Raw genomic sequence first — 26293 nt, 5'->3', positions numbered from 1 at the left:
TTTTCAAAAATGTCTGTGCTGAATGTTTGACATCACCTAGCTCAAACATTGCATTTTTCTAATTACAATAGTGAAGTTCAAAGAGGTTGAATGATCTGTTCATAGTTGCACAGTGAACCAGTGATTTTTCTTACCCAATGATAGGAGAAGCCATTTCCTCCATCTACACTACATTCCACTAAATCACATCAGCTCAGAAATCTATAGAGTTCACAAAAATTTTAGTGGGATTGTGCCTTTGATTTATAGAGGAAAAAATGTGTTTTTTTTTTCTATAATTTTCTCTAGGGACTCTCACTTCATTAAAACTTTAATTTCCAAGATAAGTTATCCAATATCATTTCCAAGGTTAATATAACATTTGAAAAACGTAAGTCATCTCTCCTCATTCAACTAAGGCAACACATAGCCATCAAAAAGCAGTGACGGTGAGAGATTCGCACAGGGAAAGACAGAATCACTCCACTCAAATCTGTTCTCCTTTTTCATCTAACCTGTAATCAGAAAGCAATGCTGGCAAGCCCTTTGGGATCCTGGAGTGTGGTAACACACACATCAGGTATCACTCATTTAAAAATAAAAGGCTTGATGTTCAGGAGCATTTGTGTTTGTTGTGTTGCTATTTTTTGTTCTAATTTTCATCTCCCTGGAGTCAAAGTACACAGCATCACACTTCCATAAAAACAGTAATTAAAGCTTTTAAAATGTACATATTAGCAGATCACACACTCCTATCAGTTTATCTTGTGAATATCATAAATGCCATGCACACAACAGATGGAAATTGCATAAACAGAAAAATTCTGCATTATTCATGAACTGTAGTTTGCTTTTCCCTTAGCTCCATGCTACTAAGGAATATGTGTGCTTGTGTACATATTTCCTGTTAAAAACTACATCTTTAACTACAACATAGTTTATGTTGAGGTATTTTAAATGTGAGGATTATTACATTTTAAAATGTGAGTATATTGCAGTTGAGTTTATCCTACCTTACACTTGGGAATGAAAGGAGATCATCCAAGATGTAACCGAAATATTATTGACTCATTAGTAAAAATCCAAAGAAAGTATTTATCAAGGGTGGGTCATATTTTCAACAGCTGTCCCCCTGTTGAATATAGATATTTCATAGCACAAACAATACAAAAAGATACTACCAAAAATAGCCACAATATATGAAATAGGCTCACTGTATTATTTCTACCTGAATCTAAAGATTCTTTTCACTCCCTTCAGCAGAATCACACTCCAAAAGTGAAATTTCTTGAATGGGGAATTTACAATGAGTTTCTTGGGAACAGACTTGGAGATGAAAACAGCTATGAGAGGTGCTCCCAAGAATACGCCTGCAAGGACGTGAGGAAGGCAGGACTGGGTGGAGGGGAAAGCTCAGTGGTTGCAACAGAAGCTTCAGGCCAATTCTACAAGGAGCTCTAGAGCTGAGCTGACCCTTCAGCTTTGTTTCCAGTTGGGTACTAAGTTCCTTATCTGGGTGACGGTTTCAAATGAAGCCCAAACCTTGGGGTATTTGTAATGAACCAAATCCTCCACTTCTGTGAAATCATGAATCCAGAAGGAGGCATTCTAGGCATATTATTTAGAATTTTGCAGGTTAGTATCAGAATAAATATAAACAGAAATGGTCAAAAACTGTTGGTGTCTGAAGCTGAGTGGGTGTGGTAGGTGAGAGACCTTTTCCTTGTTACATATGTTCTTCATGAAGTTTGCATTTTCCGCACTATACAATAAATGAATGTACTTTTAAAAACGAAAGAAGATTTGTCCCAGTTGAAGCCAGGCATTTGTACCCCTGCACCAGCTAGACATGGCTGTAGACCTGCATGTTAACCTAGGGCCAGACAGGTCCCTTTGGCTGAGAGCATGAGAGCAATTCTCCAATGAGGGGCAGCTATAAGCCATCAGCTGCCCATTTTCTCAGCATCTGGGAATCATGCTTCTGACTTGAAGTAGGGAGCTAGGAAGAGTACCATAGTATCCCTACAAAGGGGATTGTAAATTAGCAAGCACCACCAATTACAATTTCAAGCTAGGGCAATCTTGCTTCAAACTTTTGACACCTACAATAGATTAAGGGTTTCTAGCCAATGAAAGGCAAGTACCTATTGAACAAAAGAGAGAATAAACAAATTTTTAATTAAAAACTGAGAAGACAGGAAAGACAAATATATCTTTTACTCATCAATTCATTTATAAAAACAATTGTTCTCAGCACTTAAAACTATACAAAAAAATTAAAATACAATTAATATTGAGCCTTTTTCTCATTCTAGTAATAAGTAATGTTATCCCAGATGAGTAAACTAATTAAAAATTTTAAAGCCCATCTGTTTCACTAAGAGATGCATTTTAAAACAAAGGTAGTTATGTTTATTGGTAACCTAAATCTAAAATTGTTATTTTTGATCAATGATCCTAATGAAAATCTAATGCAGAATTTTTTTTTTTTTTTTTTTTTTAAGACAGAGTCTCACTCTGTCGCCCAGGCTGGAGTGCAGTGGTGCAATCTTGGCTCACTGCAAGCTCTGCCTCCCAGATTCACGCCATTCTCCTGACTCAGCCTCCTGAGTAACTGGGACTACAGGCGCCCGCCACCACGCCTGGCTAATATTTTTGTTGTTGTATTTTTTAGTAGAGAGGGAGTTTCACCATGTTAGCCAGAATGGTCTCGATCTCCTGACCTCGTAATCCACCCATCTTGGCCTCGATGTATGAAAGAGTAATCAATAAAAGCCTTTAAAGTATAGACATATTACTTTAAGTTCTGTGAAGAAAGTTAAATAGAAATATGAGTTGATAGAGGAAAGGAAAGGTTAGAAAAATTTCCATATGTTAAAGAAGAGATTATTTATGTATTTTTAAATGAATAGCAGTAATTAACAAATCACGGTAGTTTTCAGATATAATCATATACTCTTATAAGAGAGATGTACTATTTTTGTTTTAAAATGGAAATATTTACATTAAAAACTACATAATCGGGGACTGTAGTATTTAAATTTGTGATATAAATTTTAGGCTTCATTTAAAAATTTGCAGGGGACAGATAGGTTTCCAAAAATATTTTGGGGGTGGGTAGTGCAAAAGAAAACAGTTGACAGAGCACCTGTTTAAAGTCCCTCCCAACTTTTAGCTACTTATTGTTATAAATGGTGTGTTTTCCATGGCCCTGAAATTATTGTCTATCCAGAACCTTAGAACTACCAACAGAAACATGTTTAATTAAATGTCAAGAAAGATTTTAAGAACCCTACTCAGCATGGTAAAGGAACAAAAACTGATCACATTAAAATCATCAGGATAGAGAATATTCGAAAATGAGGGAGTTTCAAGGTAGAGAAAAATTCAACTCACCAAAATTCAGAAGGGCAAAATAGTGCATTGTATTCAGTCAAAATAATTATAGTCTCAATTGTAGTGTAAGCCGAATGCAGTATTGATTTTATTGTCAAGAGGTAACTCTTGTCTCAGGCGGCGCACAACCTCTTGGGAGGAAAGACCCCTGGGTTCTCTCTTTTTTTGCAACCACTATGACCAGCTTTGTTTATTTCTCTTACTGCTCTCCTCCCTTTATTTTCATTTTTTTAATCTTTCTCTCTCTCTGCTTAAAGACCCCATCTTAGTAAAAAAGAAAATGTTATAGTTATAATGCAAAAGGGAACAACACAAAAATCACTCATTATTTTACCAAGAACAAGAGACAGATTGGCCAAAATATACAGAAAGGAAGAGTTAATTAACAACACACTCTGGTCAGTCTCTTAAATCCCTGTATCTATTTTTATTCCAAAAAAATAAATATTAATAATAATATGTGTATGATTTACCCCATTCTTATCTAAGAAAACATTTTAAAGAACATTCTAAACAGCATTTGAAGAATGCCTTGCCCTACTGTAAACTTGCTTATTTCCCTCATCCTAATCAGAATTTATGTGCTCATATGATCTCTTTACTACTTTCAAAGATTATTTTCGCATCTTTCATTTTAGCTCAAAGTTAATCTGAACTTTGGTTCAATTACTTCCAAAACTTTTTGAAAGTTAGAATTAAGTGGGGGAAAAGCCAACAGACAATTTTTCCCTGCTTAATACATCTTTTGCCACTTGGCTGCAATAAACACACACTGGATCCTTGTGTGCCAGGAACCTGGTGGGCCCAGAGAAAGAGCTAGCTCTCAAATCTACTTCACATTTTAACTTTGTTCAATACTTTTTTAATGAAATTTGGTTGCTCTTTTAAACTCTAACTCAAAAAGAGTTCAAGATCAGCGAAGTTACAAACATCTTTATTCACACCCAGAGTAATTTACCAAACAGAGCAGAGGAGCTGGGCGAGCACTCTAGATCGCTTTTCATACATACGACTTCAATTCTGAGACTGACTTTTGCTACTAAAGCTTCTTGCTTCAATTTGACATGCATATAATTTTGCTCAATTTTTCTCATGTCAATCCTAAATTTCCGTTCTGTTAAGTCAAGCTCCCTGAGTTTGCTTAAATTTCCCTTTCACAGTTACTCAGTTGTTTTCCGAAAGAGCATTTAGGGCCCCTTCGTTTCCAGGTTTTCTCTCATTAGAGGACGTTAGGGAATAAACAGATGACCCTGATTCCAATTCCCCAACCAGTTCCACAACTGGTCTGTCCAAATAGGTGACCTTTATGCATCTTATTCCATACTAGTTCCCACTGACTTCCTTCTCTGCCGTGTCAAGCCTCCTTCAAAACTTTTCATTTGTTTATCGGTTTAATAGGACATGTTTTTTTAAACAACTAAGGTAGGTCAACCTGTTTCCCAGGCTATAAGCAAATGGAAAGAGAGTATTAACCTTGAGGATCACACAAATTCATCAAACACAGTAACGTCTAAAATGCAGTAGTCCCAGAAACTTACCAAAGGGATCTCAAAGCATTCCTGAACTTGAATGCCCCCTGACTTCCACCCTTCACCGCCCACAGGAGAGCTCTGAGGGCACAGTGCTCCCTGGGCAGCACTGTCCCCCTTCTATTCTGTTCATTTCAGTCTCTGCCTTTCTCTGCCTCCATCTTTAAGCTTCTGGAGTTGAGGAACCATATCTCCCCTCCCCTTCTCTTGACAACTTCAGAGCTACAATTAATATACTCTGGGCACAGCTTTGGAAATTGAATGAAGAAAACAGGGAGTTATGATTCTAACATTATTATCAGATTAACAAGGACTAATTGAAAGAGTGACAATTGAGGAGGGCACGTAACTATCTACCTCTTCAAAATTTAGAGATACCCTGACATTACAGCCATCTCAACACATGTTATGAGTTGAATTGTGATGGGCTTCTACCAGCACTGTGAAGCATAGCTTAGAAAAAGCCTTGCTCCAGTAGGAGTCTATTCTCACCAGGCTGTATGCTGTAACTAAATCCAAATAGAGTCTGTGACTCCACTTCCCCACCCCCCACAGTGCAAAACACTTAGCTTTCTACAAAAGGGACAGAAAAGTAAGCTGAATGCTGCCAGCTGTCAGCCTTTTTTACATACTGTTGCAACTTCCACTTTAAAAATTCTACAACACCTTGAAAGAAATAATAACAAAGATGGAGATTTCTTCGAAAACAGCTCTAAAGCAGCCTTCTAAGCAGGAGATTCATGCCTGCAGCCAGCATTCGCCCGTCTGCCTTGCAATTTCAGGATGAGTATACATCAAATCAAGTGAACAACCCAGGGAATTCTGCCATTACCTTTTAGAAACAGAATAAATATTAACAGAGCTTTACTTCTTTCCACTAAGGGAGACTATATGTTAATATAGTAATTTACACTGGAAAAAAATATAAATGAACGGGTTTAGAACCTTGTAACTTGAAAAATAACATAATTCCTCCTAGAACATTCCTTTGACTTGTGATTCTCAAAGCACTTTGCATTTCCCAGCTATCATAGGCAGGGCTGGAAGTAGGATCAAAGTATCACTAAATAGTAGATGAAATAGATGTCATAGAGCATATATGTCAAGCCGATTTTCAGGAGTACAGGAATGGAGTCATCAGGTGACTTTAAAGTTAAGAATCTATTGGAGCAGCTGCCAATAAATCAAAGCCCACAGGAGAAAGTTCTTTAGAATCCTTGAAATATTGTATACATTTAGATAATTATTGTTGTTGTCAATGTTAACGAAAAAAGCAATAAATCAGGGAGATGGTACTGATGAGTGAGGAGAAATAGACTCAACAATTTAAATGGAATCATTCCTTATCCTCCTTCCCCAACAAGCAGCCTCAACAGCATTTGCTTCTGCCTGCCAACAGCTAAGCCAAGCGAGAAAACCCTAGACACCCTCCCTGTATATCCCAGCCATCAGTTACCAGCCTCTTTAGACAGCACTAATGAAAAACAACCTGTAGGTCTTCCTGTCTTCTTTAACCAGGAGACATCTCAGTGTATGGTACTAATAGGTATTACTCAGATGCTCGAGCCTCAAGAAGGAGGGAGACTGATGATACCTTTGGCCTGAGAAAGCCTCTGGGTGAGAATTCAGATCATCGCTCAGGCTTTAGGTCTTATAGACAAGGTGGCCCCTCTCCTGTAAAGACTGACCAGTTGAAAAGCAAGCATGGAGTCCATCCTCTGCAGCATGTTATTTGGCCTTGGCCCAACCTTTTCCTTTACTGTCTTGAGTTGCACTCCATAACTTGTAATACTTGAGTTGGCCACACTTGCAAAATTAACAATATTGGTCCATCGTTGTTCCTCAGGAAGATCCTTTCACTCCCTGGACTTGCTCATTAATTCCCTTCCTTTGCCATTAATTACTTTCAACCAAACGATGAAGGGTTGTCATTTGTAAAAGTTGTGTTTATTTTGAAGCAATCATCATTTTTTTTTCTCCTTCTATTCTTACTTTGAGGCTCTGACCCACCATTTAAGATTCAGAAGCTTAAATATATATATACAAATCTGTGTAGGTTTTCCTTCCTCAGGATACATCATTGGGTAGCCCCAAGAAGGATCCACAGCCTTTTATGAAACTATTTGAGCAAGATGGTCATCACACAATAAACGTAACAAAAATACTCATTAAGTGTGCTAAATTCATCCTTTAAGTCACAATCCCTGGAATGCCATTTAGTTTTAACACTCGCCACTCCCTACAGAAGCTAGGCAACCATCTGGAATGATCTCCTCTCACTGTGCTGTTAAGTTCATTATGCATAATTTATATTTCCAGATCAGGGAATCTCAACTGGGAGAGATATTTGGCTACTACTGGAGACATTTTTCATTGTCACAACTTGGGGGCTGCCACTGTCATCATATGGGGGCCAGAGATGCAGCTAAGCATCCGATAATGCATAGGACAGCCCCGCAGATAAAAAGTTATCCAGCCCAATGTGTCAATGAAGTCAAGGTTGAGAGAGCTTGTTCTAGACGTTCTATCTTGCCTAATTTGCTCATATTTGGTATGGAAAGGCCATTTACTCATCAGCCTGAAGAGTTCCCATAAAACCTGAAAGAACAACTCACCTATGAAGAAAAGAGTGGGAAACAGATTCTTTTTTGGTGGGAACTGAATGTCACCACCTACATGCTGTGAAGGAGAAACATATCACTATTCACTCTTCTAGGAAAATTAAGTTTAAAATTTCACAATTTACCTCTTCTTTTGGTTCATATGCAAATGATAAAGTACTAAAAATGGGAGACACTGACAGGTTAATTGCTCCCACTCTTCTGGTCCAGCTGCACAGAGCTGAGGCAGAGGGAGCACAGAGCAGTGAGAGAGCCTCCGAGGTCAGTGTGCTCCGACACTGGTACATCAGCATGTCATGGGTTTTGAGTTAGAATAACTGATAACATAACACATGTGGTTGAAGTTCACTGATTTGATTCCAGCTTTTTAAAAATAATCTTTTAAGCAGAAGCTGGCACTGCTTTTTACTCCTTTATTTTTTTTCTCTGTACTTCTTAAAAATAAAGTATAAATCTGACATATGTTTCAGGCAAATTGGCTCAGAACTCAGAAAAGGTAAAAAGAACTCTCCTAGACAGCCTATGCTCCCAAATAAAAATCATCTCTAGTTCCTATGCCTGCATCAAGCCTTTCTAATTAAGCAATATTTGGTCCTAACATCCAGGTTAAACCAACCTACCTTTGTCTGAGATCTGAGCCCCTTCCCCACAGCCCACAACCATATTTACCATCCATACTACTGTGTGTGTATGTTTAAGCTATTTATATAATTCTGATTAGAACATTTTGTATCCTTCCTGCAATAATATGCTTTTCAAAAGTAGACTGTGAGTTTCTGAATCATCTGAAACTCTTCTTTTATTTTTGAGTGAAAGGGAATAGGGACGACGCTATGTTGATTATTTTCGGCACAGGTTTCCTCTTCTTAAAGCACTCTTCTCACCCACTGATGAGTAGCAGTCGACTTTGTAATTTTCAAGTGGCCAAAGCAGATGAAGTGAGAGAAAGAAAAGTCAGAGACAGAGGTGCAGCTAGATCCGGAAATGTGAAATGGAGCCACAGGAGAAGATGCACAGACTGAGAAGGTCAATATTTACAGAAGAGCCAAGAGACTAAAGGGTGCATACAGTTAGGCAGTGGTAGAAGGAAAAACAAAAAACCCTGCGAAAGCATGGTAAAAGAAGAAAGGGAGATTCACATCGCTGGGATATGAACAGAATTTGCAGGTGCTATGTCTGTCTCTCCATCCAAAGCCCAAATCTACATGCCTCATTCTACACCTCTGAGTAGCTCTGAGATAACACAGGATGAGGTTTGGGAAAGCCACATCATTCTACCAGATAGAACGGGCAGTGTCTGGCTTCACCATCTACTAGCCAGATGATCTGAACCAAGTTGCTCAACTCTCCCCAAACTCCATTTCCTTAAAGTGGGGACAATCCTTAAAGTGGGGACAATCATATATTCATAGCAGGATTCAGGTAACATATGTAAAGAATCAACTGCATTAGCAAATGTTATGTGGAAGGCTCTATGATCATATCACGCAGTATATCTAAGTAATGGAGATAAAACATTTTAACAGTAGTAAAAGCAAAACTGAATTATAAACATTGCTTTTTTTAAAGATTGGCACATCATAATTTTACATATATGTGGGGTACAACGTGATGTTTTGATACATGTGTAAATTGTATAATGGTTGAATTGGGGTGATTAGCATATCCTTAAACACTTACTGTTTGTAATCAGAACATTCTAAAACCTTTCTGATAGCTGTTTTCAAACATACAACACATCATTGCTAACTAGTCATCCAACTATGCAACAGACCACCAGAACTTATTCCTCCTATCTAACCATAGCTTTGTACCCATTGACCAATTTTCACCATCCCCCCTCCCCCAACCCTCCCTAGCCTCTAGCAATCGCAATTCTACTTTCTAAGTCAATGAGAACAACTTCTTAGATTCCACATATGAATGAGGTCATATTGTATTTGCTTTCCTAAACCAGGCTGATTTCACTTAACATAATGTCCTCCAAGGTTCATTCATGTTGCCACAAATGACAGGATTTCATTCTGTTTTATGACTGAAAAGTACTCCACTGTGTATATGTACATTTTCTCTTTCCATTCATCCACTGATGGACACTTAGGTTGGTTCTATACCTTGGCTATTGTGAATAGGGCTACAATGAACACAGGAGTGCAGGTATCTTTTTGATATATTGCTTTCATTTCCTTTACATACATACCCAGTAGTGAACATTCTTCATATAATGGCAATTTAAAACTTTATGAGCTAACCACTAATTCCCAGAAAAGAAAACTTGATATTCTCTAAAGAAGACTTTAAAATACTGCAATTCTAAGATACTTTGGGAGTAAAAAAGTAAAATACATGCACACACAGTTTCATTGCTATCTTCTTCCAAGGAGCAAAATAAGTCACTATCAAAACTTTCATAGAGACATTTCTGTTCTAAAGAAAACAGTAGTCAAGAATTAACAGACCCAATCTCAGTGTTACAACCACTGTGCAGAAAATATCTCAATTTACTCTTAGCTAACAAATCATTTTTATATTTTAAAAGATCATTTGCCAAAAATGAGATGAATAGGCATTTCAATGCTCAAGAAATTACATTTCATAATTATTAATGGGGATCAAATAAAAGCCCACTCTGTGTGATTACATTGGAATTTAATTTCCCAGAATAGTGGCAAACATAAGAATCAGAGAAAGATGTTGACTCAGAAAAAGAAAAGTAATTAATAAGGATGTCAGAAGTCACCCCTGTTTCACATCTCTCCACAGGCAGATCAACATGCAACCAACGCAGCAAATGTGAAGTCCACTGGTGAAGCGCTACAGCTGAGATAGTCCCAGATGAAGTGCTGCCTTGATGAGGGCAGCACTCTGCTGCAGAACTGTGCTAACCAGAGTAAGCTGAGAAAGCCAGGAATACTGGTGGCAGGGTTCAGGACCAGGCAGCTCCATCATGGTTGTGCAGATCAAGCCCATATTGCACAGTAAAAAAATATGCACATATATTTACAAATTAGTATTTAAAATTGTTTAGGAAATTCCCCCTCAGAAGCCAAATTCTGCCCCTGTTTCAAGAGAGGACTCTCTCTAGTATTTGTGTGCTTTATTTTTTACTAGCACAATCTGCCTTGGGACCTTCATCAACTTTGCTTTGCCCAACTCTGCAAATGCAGTATCGATTCCAGGAGGAAATCAATCTCAGCTTGAAAGAAGATCTTTCATCAAATTCGTATTTTCTCCTCAGTGTCAAAACTCTGCTTGAATAAAAAAACCTGACCACAAAGCAGAGGTTTCCTTCCATCTGATTTATTCAGCAAATATTACTGAGAGCTAGAGCTTTGACCACATCAGAATAGACCTTGACTCCACAAGAAGAGGGTCCACCAGGCCCACGCCAGACCTGCAGCACATAGGAGAGCAGAGCTGGCCATGGGAAATTAGAATTTGAGGGGAGACAGCAGTTTCTGGTTTGGAAACTGTAACAGAAATAGGCAGAATTCCTAGTTGAATTGTGGAGAACTCGGAATCTTCTGGCTGGTTGCAAGAAAAGTTAAAAGGAAGAAAATATCAAATATTAGAGGAAAAATTCCATCATTCAGGTTGGTGGTGAATGATGGGATTCCCATCATTCAATTCCATCATACTTATTTCTATGTTAAAGGGCTACCAAATTAAGCTAGGGTGCCATAACTCTCACCCTTTTTCATCTTTTTCTTTTCGCCTGCACCTATGGCACGTCCACTTAATGTTACCACCTTGTGGTGTTTTTATCCTCATTTTTATGATTACTCGTAAAACGATATACTCACATATATGCATACATATGAGTACGTAGTAATACAAACCTGTATACTTTTTTCTCTTCATTTTACAAACCTAAGATTATAAATTGCTCTCTTAAAAGCAAATTCATTTTTAACTCATCAATTTTCATGTCTGCATAATATTCACATTGTCCTCTTTTTATTTTTAATTTTAATTTTTATGGTTACATAGTAGGTGTATATATTTATGCAGTACATGAGGTATTTGGATACAGGCATACAATGCGTAATAATCACATATCACATCAGGGAAAATGGGGTATCCAACACCTCAAGCTTTTGTCATTTCTTTGTGTTACAAATATTCCAGTTATACTCTTAATTATTTTGAAATCTACAATAAATTACTGTTGACTCTGGTCACCCTATTGTTCCATCTCAAATTGTCCTCTTTTTCTTTCGACTATTTTCTCTTGCTTCAAAGCAGCTACACTGGTTGGATAAAAGACATTTTCTGTTTCCTGTGCGGACCTTTGGGTGTTGCGTCCATTCCCAGCATCTCCCGAGTCTCCCATTGCCTGCCTACGTGGAGGTGCATTTCCTTGCCCTAACTCCTGGGGCTGCTACCTCCATGCAATGGTTACCCCAGAGACAGAAGAAGGACTTCTTCACCCAGGACTTGACATCACCCTGCTCCCTAGATTTCTGCCGCTGACTGAAATTCTTCCATTTCAAATCTTGCTAAAGTTAGTTGTAGAATTGAACCTTCTGGGCTTGTGGAGATTGGTTTGGAATTTGGATATATGATACTTCCAACCATGAAAGAAAAAGTAATATGCTTCAGGCAGAAATTTACAATGTTTACTTTTTAACTTCCTTCTGAAATTGGAAGGCTGGATTACCATTTTGGTGGTGTTCAGCTGTTGAAATTGATACTAAAATATACTCAGTTTATATATCTCAAGCCCCAATTCACAATTCACAGTTCTGAATTCTATAAAATGATCAAAGTGAAGCCAATAATGGCAATTAAAAGGCAAAAGATTTTCTTTTAGTTAAGCCTGAGACATGTTCAGAGCTTCTCAAGAAATATATATTTGTGAAACCTAACCCGGGGACACTACTTGTATTTTATAGTGTGGTTATGGTTGAATTTAATCTTGTTAACAGTAGCATTTATACTAATAATTATCATTGGAAAACTACATTTGTATAAGACTAAGTATAATACAACATAAGCGTAAGTGATGTAATAGTAAGTGATGTAATAATTCCATATAATGTAGTTTTCATATGATAATTATTAGTATAAATAATAATATTCCAGCAAGTGACCTTAGGTTTCTGGATTTCCATTTTCCCTTCCATAAAAGCTAAAAGTTGGATGGAAGTTGAATTTCTAAAATGTCTCCTGTATTTAGTCTTTTTGAATTCTAAACTTTTCTGCTCATATGACCCAACCCTGTAAGAGAAAAGTGCTTTTACTTGAGAAGAGGCATCTAAGTTTTAATCTTATTTTAGTAATTCTCTTAACAAAAATATGTGATTATATGTGTCATTTAAGAATGGAAATAAAAATGTCATATAAGCAACTCACTAAGAAGATAAATTCCAAAGAAAAAATTTCTAAATAAGTGTCACTTTTAGTCATCAACAGGATAAACTTTAGATCTACAAATAAAATCCAAAATGTGTATTTTATGTAGTCATTACTTTTAAAACACGGAAATTTAAGAAGGACAGCTATGTATCTTGAAGTTTCAAGACATTAGATATATTTTACCTATTTTACTGGTTGTACTCACCAACATACAATTCAAATCACTGTAGATGGTGAAAATATTGCTGTCATTCTCCTTAGTTAGTCTTCACTGTCTAATGCACAAAAGTAAAATATTTCACCATATTCTTCCTTTAAAATAACAGAGTTTTTCAAGGCATTACATACATTTTTCAAAAGCACATTTTCTAGGTTGCTGTACCTTCTCTTGGCATCAAGAGTCACTTCACATAATGTCTGCAAGTTGCATTTACTAATGTACTCCTTATTGGATTCGTGGCATGCATACCTTCCAGAGCATAAGATTACACAAGTTAACATCAGCCTGGCTGGCTCTTACTCATGCTCATGAGACAGGCATGTTGGTCTCAGCTCAGCCTCTCTTTAGCGGTATAATCTTGGACAAATCACTTAATCTCCCTGACATTCCTCTTCCTGTCTGTAAAATAAGGAAATGCACTACACAGGGGTATTGAGATAACAGGTATAAAAGTGAACGACAGTTTAAGAGCACTCTGTAAATAGGTTATGGTAGCATTAACATTCATCGTGTTAGAAGGAGAGCAGACATACAACAGATACTGTGAAAGAATTTTTCACAAGAGCCCTTGTTTGGTCTTCCATGTTCAACTAACTCTAGGTACTCTAACAATGCAAATAATTAAATAACAGAATATTTGCAAACATATCCATGTGATTTTAGGCAAACTGCATTATGGAGATAACTCTTATCAAAAGAGAACTAAGTTTGGGGATTAAATGATTTCAGATGGAAATTTAATGAAATAAATTTGAAGCCACAATTATCTAATGAACACAAACCCACCAATAGCAAAGGAAGGAAGGTTAAATTTTAGGAAATTTAGATCTTTTAAGAAAACTGAGTGAAAGAAGAAATTAATTTGATAAGGTGATAAATCTAAATCCATTTTCTATCACTGCTTCACTGAAAGGGATCTAAAAAACAAGCTAGAATCCCTGTCTTTAAGGAGCTGAATACATGAGAGGGGGAAATTTCTTTTAAAAGGAGACTGCGTATATTAGAAACATGCACGGCCATTTCAGCTTTTCGGAATATATGCTTGAGGGCTGGGTTGGTATGAATGATACACACACACACACACACACACACACACACAGACACACATATTATAATTGAAAATGTGATCACAAGCTCTTTGAACTAACAGATAATTTACAAAGAGATGGGATGAAAGTCACATTGAAGTCCAATTGTAAACATAGAATTACACTGCAATAAACATTTGCCAAATTTTAAAATTACTAATTATTTTATATCATTGCTTAATTTCCTAACTAGACTACAAGTTCCGTGAAGGTAAAATTCTTGTCTTTAGTATTTATATTTCCAATACTAACTAAAACAAACTTGTCATCTAATAAATAAGTGTCAGCTGATTGTCTGAAACCACTTAATTCTCTAGACACTGGAAATTTTTATCACAGATTAGAAAACAATTAGGAGTCAGAAATTGTTTATCTTTAGCAGTAATACTTTTTGATTCTCAACAACTGGTACAATTATGAAACTTATTATAGATTTCCAAATCCTCCTTACCCCATATAGTCTTCACAGACAATGAAGCCCAGTCTCACTCTGAATATAGAACATAGCAAAATGCCTGTCTATAGCATGGTAGGTATGCAGTAATTGCTGAATTCATCCACTGCTATTCCTAGGGTTTTTCAAGGACTTTGTTTACATTGTTATTACATTGTTATTATATGTTACATTGTTATTATATCACTTACGCTTAAGTGGTCTTATTAAGTGGTCTTATTAAGTGGTCTTGTTACGTAGTCTTATACATGCCATTTCCCCTAATTCATTGCTAGACCTTCTGGCAGGGTTCATTTTATATTCAGCCTTGCACTAGCACAGTATTTGGCAAACATTTCGTTAACCAATATTTGTTTGGCAACGTATGTAATTTTGAAAGTTGAAGGCATTATTAAAGACATGCATTGCAGCCTTATATCAAATTAAGAAACCTTGACCAATGGTTTGCCATCCCCAGTTTAAATACCTCCAGTAGTCATAAGCTCCTAAGGCAGTCCTAGTTATTAGAAAGAAGGGCATCCCTAGCTGTTAAAGAATTCTCTTTTGAGCTGAAATCATCTTCCATGTACCTCCTTCCCACTGGTTCTAACTCTGTTAAGAAAAATGCAGAATAGCTTGTTCTACTACTTCTAGAGGATATTCTTTTAAGATATAGGTCAGCAATCCTGTCTCATTCAGGATGTTTCTTCGCCAGGGTAAGCATCCCATTCATTCTCCTTGAGTAGTCTTTGTGGTTATCCTGATCATTCTTCATGAACACACACTCCTCTAATCAATGTCCTTCTCGAAATAGTGCATCAGAAATGAACATGGTCTTCTAAGGGCATCTGTCCAGCCCGAAGTGTTGATTACATACCAAAATCCAGGTCAAGGCCTCCATTAACACAGCCCAAGACCATACTTAGGAGAAAATGGAGGAAATATAGTGAAATCATATTTTAAGAGACTATGTAGAAATAAGCTCTCAATAGAAGTCTTTCATCATCTATCGGGATGCTATCTGGGTCAGTTAAACTATCCTGGAATATGCTAGCTTTCACTTTGTTTAAAACCTCATTTTCTACAGTTCTAAATATAGGTTTCAAATTATCTAGAGAAAAATCACCCTAGAAAAATGCTATAGCCACAAGTTCATACTTTTACCAAAATTTAGTATGAGTGGGGGTAAGGGTGTATGCAAGACCACTTTACTAAAACATGTGGCTGGTAACTCTGTGGAAGCAACATCCGGACTAGCTAGACATAGAGACAGGTACCTGGCTAGGGGAAGAGGGCAATGCACAGAGACTGGGAGCTTGTCAGTTTAAGAGTGAAAACTGTCATGGCTACTGGAGATCCAAAAGGCACCAAAATTATTTATTTGTATATCCTCCAAATTAATTCCATTTTCAGTGTTGCCCCTGGGACAACTGCAAGTACTCTTGTCAGCTTTGTGGTTTAAATATTATTTAAGAAGGACTAGAATTTTGTTAGGCCCCTCTTATCTACATTTGATGTGATAGTTTTACTCTGCTTTTTTCCTCTGCACAGTGACAGTCATTTATGATGGTCTATGGCTTTCAGAAGGATTTTGCTCCACTTTTAAAACACGTAAAAATCATCAGGGTCTTTGCCTATATTTTCCATCTACTATCATAATTCATGTTTAGCCTATCTGTTTCAATCTCTATAAATATCTACCCCAAACGTTGCTACCATAGTTTACCAGTGTAACTTATAAAATGTTCTGCCCTAGAGCCCAGGAGTTTGAGGCTGCGGTGAGCTATTTTCATGCCACTGCACTCCAGCCTGGATGACAAAGCAAGACGCTGTCTCAAAACAAAAGAAAACAGCCTACCTTAGAATATTATTATATTAATTTTTTTATTTTTCATTGTTAGAAATGACAAAATAACAATGGTAATGAGAACTTGAATTGAGCTACAGATTAATCAGGATGGTGAGAGATGCATCTCTACAGCCTCTGAAACGGCATTATTTTTCTATCATTTGGCTTCTCTTTTCATATATAAACATATTGAAACTAATAAAGATATTTGGTTGTGAAACATTATCAAGATTATTTTAATCATATAACTTTTTCCTATCATTATTAATAGAAAAACATGAAATAAAGAAAACATATCTCCAAAAGGTTCTCACAACATTACTATGCATTCCAACAGCCCTTGGATGAAAGGAGCTCTCCCCCATATTACATTGGCAGGGTCTTTGCAGGGCTTGCAAAGAAACACCAGATTAAAGGAATTTTTAGTATAAAAATTAGTAATAAAATATTTTTAGTAATAAAAATATCATTTCAGGATCACTTATGTGGTGGAGAAGTGGTCCTTTTCTAAGTAAGAAGTTATTTAATTGTACTGTGTACAACTGTGTGCTCAGGGTTATAGGGGTGTCAGCTCTTTGGTGCACCATCATATTATAGATTGAATGTCGCTATGTTGAATTAATAGATCCCATTTATCATTTCCACAAGTTGTCCTAGGACAAAGAGAGGGCAACATTCAGGGTCCTATCCAACTGAAATTGACAAAAAATAATTTTCAAAAGAGCTGAGGATTGCTGAAGACAGTATTTCTAGATGGTAACTTGTGTCATGTATACCAAATAGATTTTAAACTATTCAATACACTGCTAAGTATCCTCATGTCTCTGAGCCTAACGAAACTATACTACATAATATATTTCCATCAAATATAAGACATTATATAATTACTCAAACATTAGCTTTAGTTTTATCCCTTTGAGCAAATACCTTGATGAACAATAATCATGGCTGTCTTAAAAGATGCCTTGAGGAGGAAATGTTTAACACACTGTTATCTGAGTTGGTGCACTGAACTGCAACTTCGTCCTCAATGCTGAGCAATCAACATTTTACTCTCTGCTTCCTTTCCTTCACAGAAATGTTCTAAATATCTTCCCTATGCCAAGTCCCCAATTCCCAGCAGAAGTTCCTGAAGAGGAGTCCTTCTGAGGGTCACAGTCGCAGCCTCTCCCCAAGATAGCACACTCTTCCCCACATCTCAGCCCTGTCTTACCTCTTGACTTAGAAAGTTCTCCTCCTCCATGAGAGCTCCTCCTCCTGTGAGTTTTGTCCCCCAGTCCTTCGGAGCTCTGAAACCTGCTTCCTTCATTATAGCTCCTCTTTCAATCCCTCTCTCTCCCTCCTCTCTTCACTGGCCTTTCCCCTTAGACCATGGACAAGCCCTTGAACCCCCCAAAAATCTTCCTTCAACCCTTACTTTCCCCTATATCTCCAGTACTTCAACATCCACCCCTTCAACATGACACTGCTGGACAGAGTAACTATACCTCCACTTGTAACTACCCGCTCCAACTACCAATTTTTTACAATAGGTAATATTCTGGAATGTAATATTCAGGGCTGGACCAGACTAGCCCTCTGGACAGGCTAATTATTTCAAGCCCTTTCAAACCATTATTTTATCTTCCTTTATTTTTATACTGCACTAGAGAAGACAATTTTTATGAATGTAAATTGCATGTCTCTCCATCAGTTCAACAAGGGATTTATTTCATGAACTAAACCTATGCTGTTAACTGATTTAGAATTGTCCTTCATTTTGCTCATTTCCAATCACCTCTAACTGATAATTAATTAGTGTCCCTGAGTATACATTAAAGGCAGAAGAAAATTACAGATTAAAAGACTGATTCAAAAATGTTTATAAAAACTGTTTTGACTCTCAGCTCTGCAAAATATATCTTCTCTTTGGTTTTCTATTGCAATATTACAAACCAGACTACTTCTTGGAGACATTTTAAAGCAATTAACATTTAGATAATAAAGTAAATTATATTTTCCTTGGAAACAAGATTCTGCCATGCATCTTTTCAGTTATAGGATGTGCAAATTGTAACTGACCACTTGCAGCAACTGTCATTGAGATAGTCCCTGAGTTGAGGCTGTGGCCACATATTTATTCATTGTTTCAATTTGTGAAAGCATCCTTGGAAGAGATTTAACCTGTCCACTTAAAGTTCTTGGCAACCTCAATTGACATTGACATTGACATTGAATTGACATGGGGTTGATTACACTCTGGTTCATGCGTGTTGCAATTTCCTCCAAATGACAGTCCATCAGGAAGCCTGCCGGCTGGCCCATCCCTTGCAGCACACTTCCAGCAAGGCATCTGACTTCTCATCCTAACATGCTATATGTGGTGGTTACAAAGGTTGGCTCTGCAGCCAGATGGTCTGGGTTTGAATCAGAACTTCGTCATTTATTAGCTCTATGATCTTGAGGAAGCCATTTAACTTTTCCATGTCTCAGTTTCCTTCACTGAAACATGAATTAATGCTGAGACCTATCTCATTGGAGTGTTGTGAGAATTCTAGTTAACAGACCAGGAACAAAGAAAGGGCTCCATAAATAATAGCTAGCTATGCTAATTTTAAAGTTATCCCATTTATCTGCTAAAACTATTCTTACTGCTGTCTGCATAACACCTATTTCAATATTCTTATTTTCTTATTCTATTCAAGTTTTTTACAATAGGTAATATTCTGGAATGTAATATTTTTGAGATGTTCTTCAACATTTCAGCTTCAATACTTCAGCAACAATATTTCCTCCTGGTTTTCCTATTATTTCTCTGAACATTATTCAGTCTCCTTTTATAAGTTCTATCTTCATCTCTGAAATCTGCTTATTCTTCCAGTTTTTGGCCTTTCAGTTCTCATTGTACCTGATCGCTTTAGGGAACATCTTCTACTCTCATACTTACAATTACCGCTTTGATTATGATGGTTCTCAAATCTACGTCTGCCAGCCCATTTAAGCCAAATCCTTACTTCTAACACTGTCAGCACATTTTTCTCGTGCATAGACACCAAAATTCAATTTGTCAGTTTAACCACACATTCTACCTTCCTTTCTCTACCCCCTTTTCAAACCTCTCTTCTTTCTGTATTTTCTACAGAAAATGGTTAATGGTACCAATTTTTAACCTTCATATCCTAGCCGGGAACATTAACATCATATTTAACTCCATTTCCTTCCCTAATATACATTTAAGAGCCAATTTTCCTATATTCTATCATTTCAAATTCCTGGAGCTTATTTTCAAATATGACTGCCTGTCTAGTCCTGGCCATTTTTCTTCCCAGTTTAATATTTAATGGATTCCTATTTTTCTCAAAATAAAGTCTATATTATTATAATAACACTCAAGCCCTATCTCTTTCTACCTCCCATTCCATCCAACTAGAGAATCCTATAGGCTGCTCCTTTAGGGCTGTTACATACTCTCCTGCTTCATGGAATTTTTTTCTTGCTTTTTCTCAGTTTGGAATGTCCTAGCCTATCCACCTGCCAAGGGAGATCTACTTCTTCTTTCCTTCATGCAATGCTTAAATGTCTCATCTTTCATAAGCCTCTCTTCCAGTCAAAATTAATGACAAGGTTTGGGGCACTTGCCTTTATTCTACTTTTTAATACTGTGTCTTCCTTTCCTACTATGTAATCTCTCTGAGAGCAGACACAAAATTGTGCACGTTTTTGTCCCCTATGCGTCCCCACCCTGATGTCTATCACAAAGACCTGTAGTAGGTATTCATGTTTGGCAAACATAATTATGATGTGTACCACCATGAATATTACTCTACATCACACAACCCTATCCAACATCAGTCATACATCTTCTAATGCAAAGTTTCACTGATACTTACCTATTAATAAAACTACATTATTTATACTCTGCCTTCCCAAAAGGACTTCTTGCAACCTGCAATAATAGATACAGGTAATATAAAAATATTAAGTATGAAAGAATGAGAGTCCTCAATAAAGGGGATGAGAAAATGTAGGATTCTGCCCATTGTGTTCGCAGAATAACAGGTGGGTACTTTCAGTCAAGCATACATACCATCTGGCGTCTTGTCTGCTCAGCTACGTAAACCACCCGCCTTTGTTTTACATCATATATTGCATGCACCACATTTTTGACTCACAGACACTTCCAGATTTCTTTATTTGAAATATGTTTACCAAGGGAAACTTTGCATATGATACTCTTCATCCCTCATTGAATAACAGCCAAGTTTTCTTATTGAACGTTTATGTTGACCAACATTTTCTTTCACTGTTTGCTGACTGTGAAATGGCAAAATGGAAACATGCTCTTTTGATTTCTTCCTCATGGCAGTTTTCCCTGTTTCAAAGATTTGTTTTCATCAAAAATGAATGATGCTAACTTTATCCCACTATATTTATCCTCAGGTATGTTGGACAGTTTTTCTTCTTTACCAACACAAAATGTATTTTCTAGTTTCTCAATGGTAGCTTAAAAAATTAACATACATTTCTATGTGGTAGGGGGTGCCATTTAGGAAATGGTGAAAACGAAACAAATAGAATACTAAAGTCAATCAAAATCTCATTATCTCCCTCTCTAACACTGAAGGTGCCCTCTGCCCCTTAAACTTACTCCAAGGCACTAATTGAATAGCATATGATTAAAGAAGTTTGAAACTAAAATTGCCTGATGAATACTTAATATCGTTTTCCCTGAGATTGAAAACAATGTCCCCCTATCCATTCATTCATCTATCTTATTCAGTTATACTAACATTATCTGTACTCACTGATCCTTTCTTAGGCACCAAACCCTTTGCTAAGTGTTTTGTTAACATTATCTAGTTTCATCTTTAAAGTACCCCAAGGAGTTGGCTATAATAATTTCCATTTTACAGGTAAGAAAGCTGAGGCTTAGGTAAGTCAAGAATCCTGTTATTGCACACTAAATAAGTGCTAGTGCCAGAATTTTTATTTCAGTGATTCTAAAAGTGTGCTCTTAACAGCTCTGCTATACTGTCTTCTAAACATAGCACACCTCTGTCCTATGCAAGCTGAATATTAAAATATAAAACCTCCTCTTCCATTGTTAAGTATATTTTAAGCACAGTTTCAAATATATTTTGGGTTGATTTAAACATACAGTTCTCAAGACTACTGAATGTTGTCTTCTCTCCTTCTAACATCCTTTTATTCTAATGTTACTTTATTTCATATCCTCACTTCCTTCTGTATTGAGGAAGCAGAAAATCTGTTTTTCATGGCTGCATCGTGAATGGTTATACATCCCAGGGAAGATGTCAGAGTCCAACCTTGCCCTAACACTTAGAAGACCCAGAAGGAGCCAATGCTGCCTGGGAGTTCTGATTCACAGGAGACTTTGTAAGTTTTATGGATACCCTTCGTTTGCTAGACCCCAAAATCTTACATGATTACATTAAGCTCTGTTTTCCTAATTTCATTTAAATCATGCAACCAACAAGAGTATTAATAGCTAATGTTTATTTAGTACTTAAGACATGCAGGACTCCACGCAGAAAATCTCACTTGACTTTTACAACTTCATCCCCACAACAAGTTTACAGCTTAGAATGACTATTATCCCCATTTCACAGATGATGTGTGGCACAGAGAGATGGTGATGAATAGGAGAAATGAACTTACATTTTGTGGGCACTGTCCATTATTCTTTCCACTATTTCTTGCTACTGGGAAGGGTAGGTATAAAAGATCCTAAAGTTGTGACTTATGAGGATTTTCATGGCGGACAACTGCTTTTACCTGAACATGGGCTACTGTCCTGCCTTGGAAGACGCCACTCTCCTGGCTGTCCTCCTTCCTCTCTAGTCCCTCCTTCTCAGTCTCCTCTTCTGGATTCTCCTTCTTTATCTCACCTCAAGGCTTCTCAGAACTTGTCATGGTTAATAAAATAAGTGTTGCATTTCCAGCTGCTAAGAGTGTGCTCACCAATGGCTGTGATTGGAGATTTAGGATTTAATGAAGACTAAAGGAGATTTAATTCCAAATTTTCCAGATTAACTCTGAATCGTGACAGTGGACAGATCAGAGGTGAACTTAGGGTGAATTATTTGAGCATGCTGTGGAAGGCTTCCTCAAACTGAACAGCCTTCTGTTATTCAATAAGTATTCATTGAATGATGATTCTATTCCAGGCATTGTACTAATCACTGATATACTGCTATGGCCTGAATGTTTATGTTCCTCCAAAATTTAAGTATTGCAATCCTCACCCCCAAGGTGATGGTATTAGGAGGTGGGAACTTGAGGAGATTAGGTCAAGAGGGCAGAGCCCTCATAAATGGAATTAGTGCTCTTGTAAGAAGTTCCAAGGGAGCTTGTTTGTTCCTTGCACCATGTGAGGACACAGCTAGAAGCCACTGTCTATGAGGAGTGGGCCCTCATCACACAGCACTGAATCTGCCAGTGCTTTGATCTTGGACTTCCCAGCCTCTAGGAACTGTGAGAATTAAATGTTTGTTGTTTATAAACCACTGAGTTTATGATATTTCCTTATAGCAGCCTGAAAGAATAGACTAAGACAGATACCAAAGTTAAGAAAATAACCTTTGTCTTTAAGGAGCTCCCAGTCTACCAGGGAATAGAAAGGTATAAATAAATACTACAATTACAAACTGAAATAAAAAGGGTCCTATATTAGAGCTCCATAAAAGGTATATTGGGAGTACAAAGGAAAAAGTGGCTCGTTTATACCAGCTCCCCCTTCCTCGCCCAATTCCAGTGCTGGGGAGTGGGCCTCATGAGAGATGTGACGTCAGGGGATTTTGCAGGCAGTAGCAGGTGGAAAGGGTAAAGAGCAGTCCAGAAAAAGGAGGTGTGTGTGCAATTTGCTAATATGTCTATTATTGTGCTAGCTATTCTGGAAAGAACTTGTGTCATTTATTCCTGAAAGACCCTAACCCATCTCAGTTATAAGATTGAGTAGATGGAAACCCTCTGAGCATTTATTTGTAATTTGCCATAATACAAATAATACAAATTCATAATACAAATTCAAAAGAGCATTGGAAAAAATATGCAATAATATTACTGAAACTTTTATTAAATAAATGCATAATTATAGATGGATAAAGCCATATTTTATAGGTATCATTAATATTCAAGCTAATTTTGGGGGGAAGGTATCTCTATTCACCTGGTAAAGAAACAGACTTAAAGAGTTAAAATGACATACTCAAAGTCTCAGAGGTAGTAAGTGGAGGAGATGGAATCTGATCTGGGGTATCTTGATTCAAAATATATTATTTCCACTGAATTATTCCCCTTTTCTTTTTCTTCTATAATGTCATACTTTGATATCTGTCAATCTGGTGAGCCAAGTTGCCACTAAAAATATTTGTCTATTTCTCTGTCTCTCAGATACAAATTTAATATGTTGTGAAATACATGAATCATTTTTTAAGTCCTGAATTTTAAATTAATGGTGAAAGAGCTGTTTACATGGAACAGCAGGTTGCAAATCAACAGCTTATCAAGGTCACATAAAATAAGTGCGCTGCTTTGCATTTTGATCTGTTTATGTCTTTAAAAAGTAATCTCCTTCACCTTTTGGCATCCTGTGAATCTGGAAAAACATTCTTTGTGAACAGCAGTGACAGGAGGTGAGTTGGCTACAAGAATAAGCTAGAAATGTTTAGAAATGAGAAAAATCATTTAAAGCAAGAGCAGAAGGCAGGGTCTGTGGGGTAAAACAGCTTCATCGATAGAATTAAAGAACTGTAAGGCATAATTCTTGAGATTTATAACAGAAATATACTAATTATGCTGTTTCAGAATTATGTTACTTCTTAAGCATTCAGTAACTGACAAACCAGCCAAACAGAGCATATGTTACGTCCTCCCTCCTGTGATTTGTCCAATGGCTATCTCATTACTCATGAGAACCTGCTAGAGAAACAGCACAGAGAAGTCAGATCTCATCAATCCAGTGATATCAAGAGGACAGTCTGAATTCAGATACCTGACTCCACCTCTTTCTGGTTGAAATACATTGGCAAATTACCTAAGCTCTCTAAAACTCTGTTTCTCCACCTGCAAGACAGTCAGTATGGCAGTAATTCCTAACGCACAGGGTCATTACAAGGGCTAAACAAAAGAATGCATGCAAAAATTCTGACGCATAAAAAGTGCTCAATTAACTAATACTAGTATTAGCTGTTGCTGATTGTGATAGAGAAAATGGCCTGAGACTAAAGTGCAAACTGCATTAGAGTGTGCTGTGGTTTATGTAGGGATTTTATTTTTATTTTTTCTAATACTTACTCTCACTTGTTTTGGTAATCAATATAAAGAGGCAGACTACTATAAACATGAAATTAAATAAATGAATTCCACAAGAATTTACATCTAAGTATCCAAAGTCATGTATTACACACACATTGAACAAACCTAAGTACAGTTAACACTAAATGTTTAACACGTTTTCATTTTTGCTATTAGGTGATTCAAAGTAGAAAAAAAATCACAGTCATATGGAGATACAAGCTGATGAAAAGAATAAAACTAAAAATAACTTTCACATCCACAACAACAACAACTTTACCTAAACAGTAAGTTGCACTGGTATATATCCTATCAAGCTATCATAAGAAATTTAAATAAGAATAACTCTAGGCAAACATTCAGTGACAATTATATTCCATTAGGGTTTTTATTTATTGCAAATAAAAACTACCACATCTACAATGTGTTATTCTCAGAGAAGCGTTTGCAAATATCAATCTGAACCCTTTTCTTTTATTTTGACATATAGAAATAAAACATAAAACTATGAATAACTAACATGTTGATTTTTAGGTGAAAATGTAAGAATTCTAAATTCCAAGTCATGAGAGCAATTGCGATCTTATCTTGATTCCTTAGTATAGTTAATGTATATTTTAACATATATTTAGACACAAAAATAAACATGATGCAAATCGTTGTAGACTTTTTTCTTCAGGCTTTTCTTTTACAATTGCTTTAAGTTAAACACCATGTAACACATGCCATGTGGGAAAGAAATGCCTTTATAGAGGAATATTAGAAAACCCTGAATAAAAAATTACTTTTATATTTGATGACAATAAAAAGTAGTAGTTTTATCTTGAAATGTGCTTATCATATAATAGGTGAAACTAGACAGGCTTTAACCAATTATATGCTGGTCCAAAAGGAGTTTCTCCCCACCTTTTCCGGTGCTGCCCGCTCTGCCTGAGACATGCTCTGCCTGAGACATCCGTGCAGCCCTCCCTTCTTCCCCTGAGGTCTCGCCCCCTCACTTTCTCAGTGCAGCCTTGTATGGTCCCACCTCACACCACTCCTTTATGACTCATTTTTCTACCGAAGCATTCCTCAGTATCTAATATGCCTTTTTTTTTTTTTTTTTTTTTTTTTTTTTTTTTTTTTTTTTTTTTTTTTTTGAGACAGAGTCTCGTTGTTGTTGCCCAGGCTGTAGGGCAGTGGCGTGATCTTGGCTCGCTGCAACCCCCGCCTCCTGGGCTGAAGCGATTCACCTCCCTCAGCCTCCCAAGTATCTGGGATTACAGGCACCCACCACACCCAGCTAATTTTTGTATTTTTAGTAGAGATGGGCTTCACCATGTTGGCCAGGCTGGTCTCGAACTCCTGACCTCAGGCAACCCACCCACCTCGGCCTCCCAAAGTGCTGGGATTCCAGGCCTGAGCCACTGCACCCAGTCTCATTTTTTAATTGAACTTGTTTTTTTGTCTAGCTTCCCCCACTGGAATGCAAGTTCCACCAGGGCAGGGACTTTTACCTGTTTTGTTCACAGCTGTACCCCCACCA

The 26293-nt window shown here is 37.0% G+C and overlaps 1 protein-coding gene across 17 annotated transcripts in view; it reads right to left on the bottom strand.

Moving 5' to 3' along the window:
- The window catches only part of FGF14 (fibroblast growth factor 14), a 703097-nt gene that overhangs the window by 508336 nt on the left and 168468 nt on the right, over positions 1-26293 (bottom strand). For 3 of the 17 annotated variants that reach the window (XM_030922295.1, XM_030922296.1, XM_030922297.1), the window contains one exon: positions 13266-13502. The exons of the other annotated variants lie outside the window; for them this stretch is intronic. In XM_030922295.1, coding sequence (XP_030778155.1) covers positions 13266-13278 — 13 coding nt within the window. In that variant the 5' untranslated portion in view covers positions 13279-13502. The remainder of the gene's footprint in view (positions 1-13265; positions 13503-26293) is intronic. 17 annotated transcript variants of the gene reach the window in all.

This window comes from Rhinopithecus roxellana, chromosome 18 (genome assembly GCF_007565055.1).
Source record: "Rhinopithecus roxellana isolate Shanxi Qingling chromosome 18, ASM756505v1, whole genome shotgun sequence".
Lineage (NCBI taxonomy): Eukaryota > Metazoa > Chordata > Mammalia > Primates > Cercopithecidae > Rhinopithecus > Rhinopithecus roxellana.
Note: the sequence above shows the minus strand (reverse complement) of the source record. Positions and strands in the feature narration are given on the sequence as shown.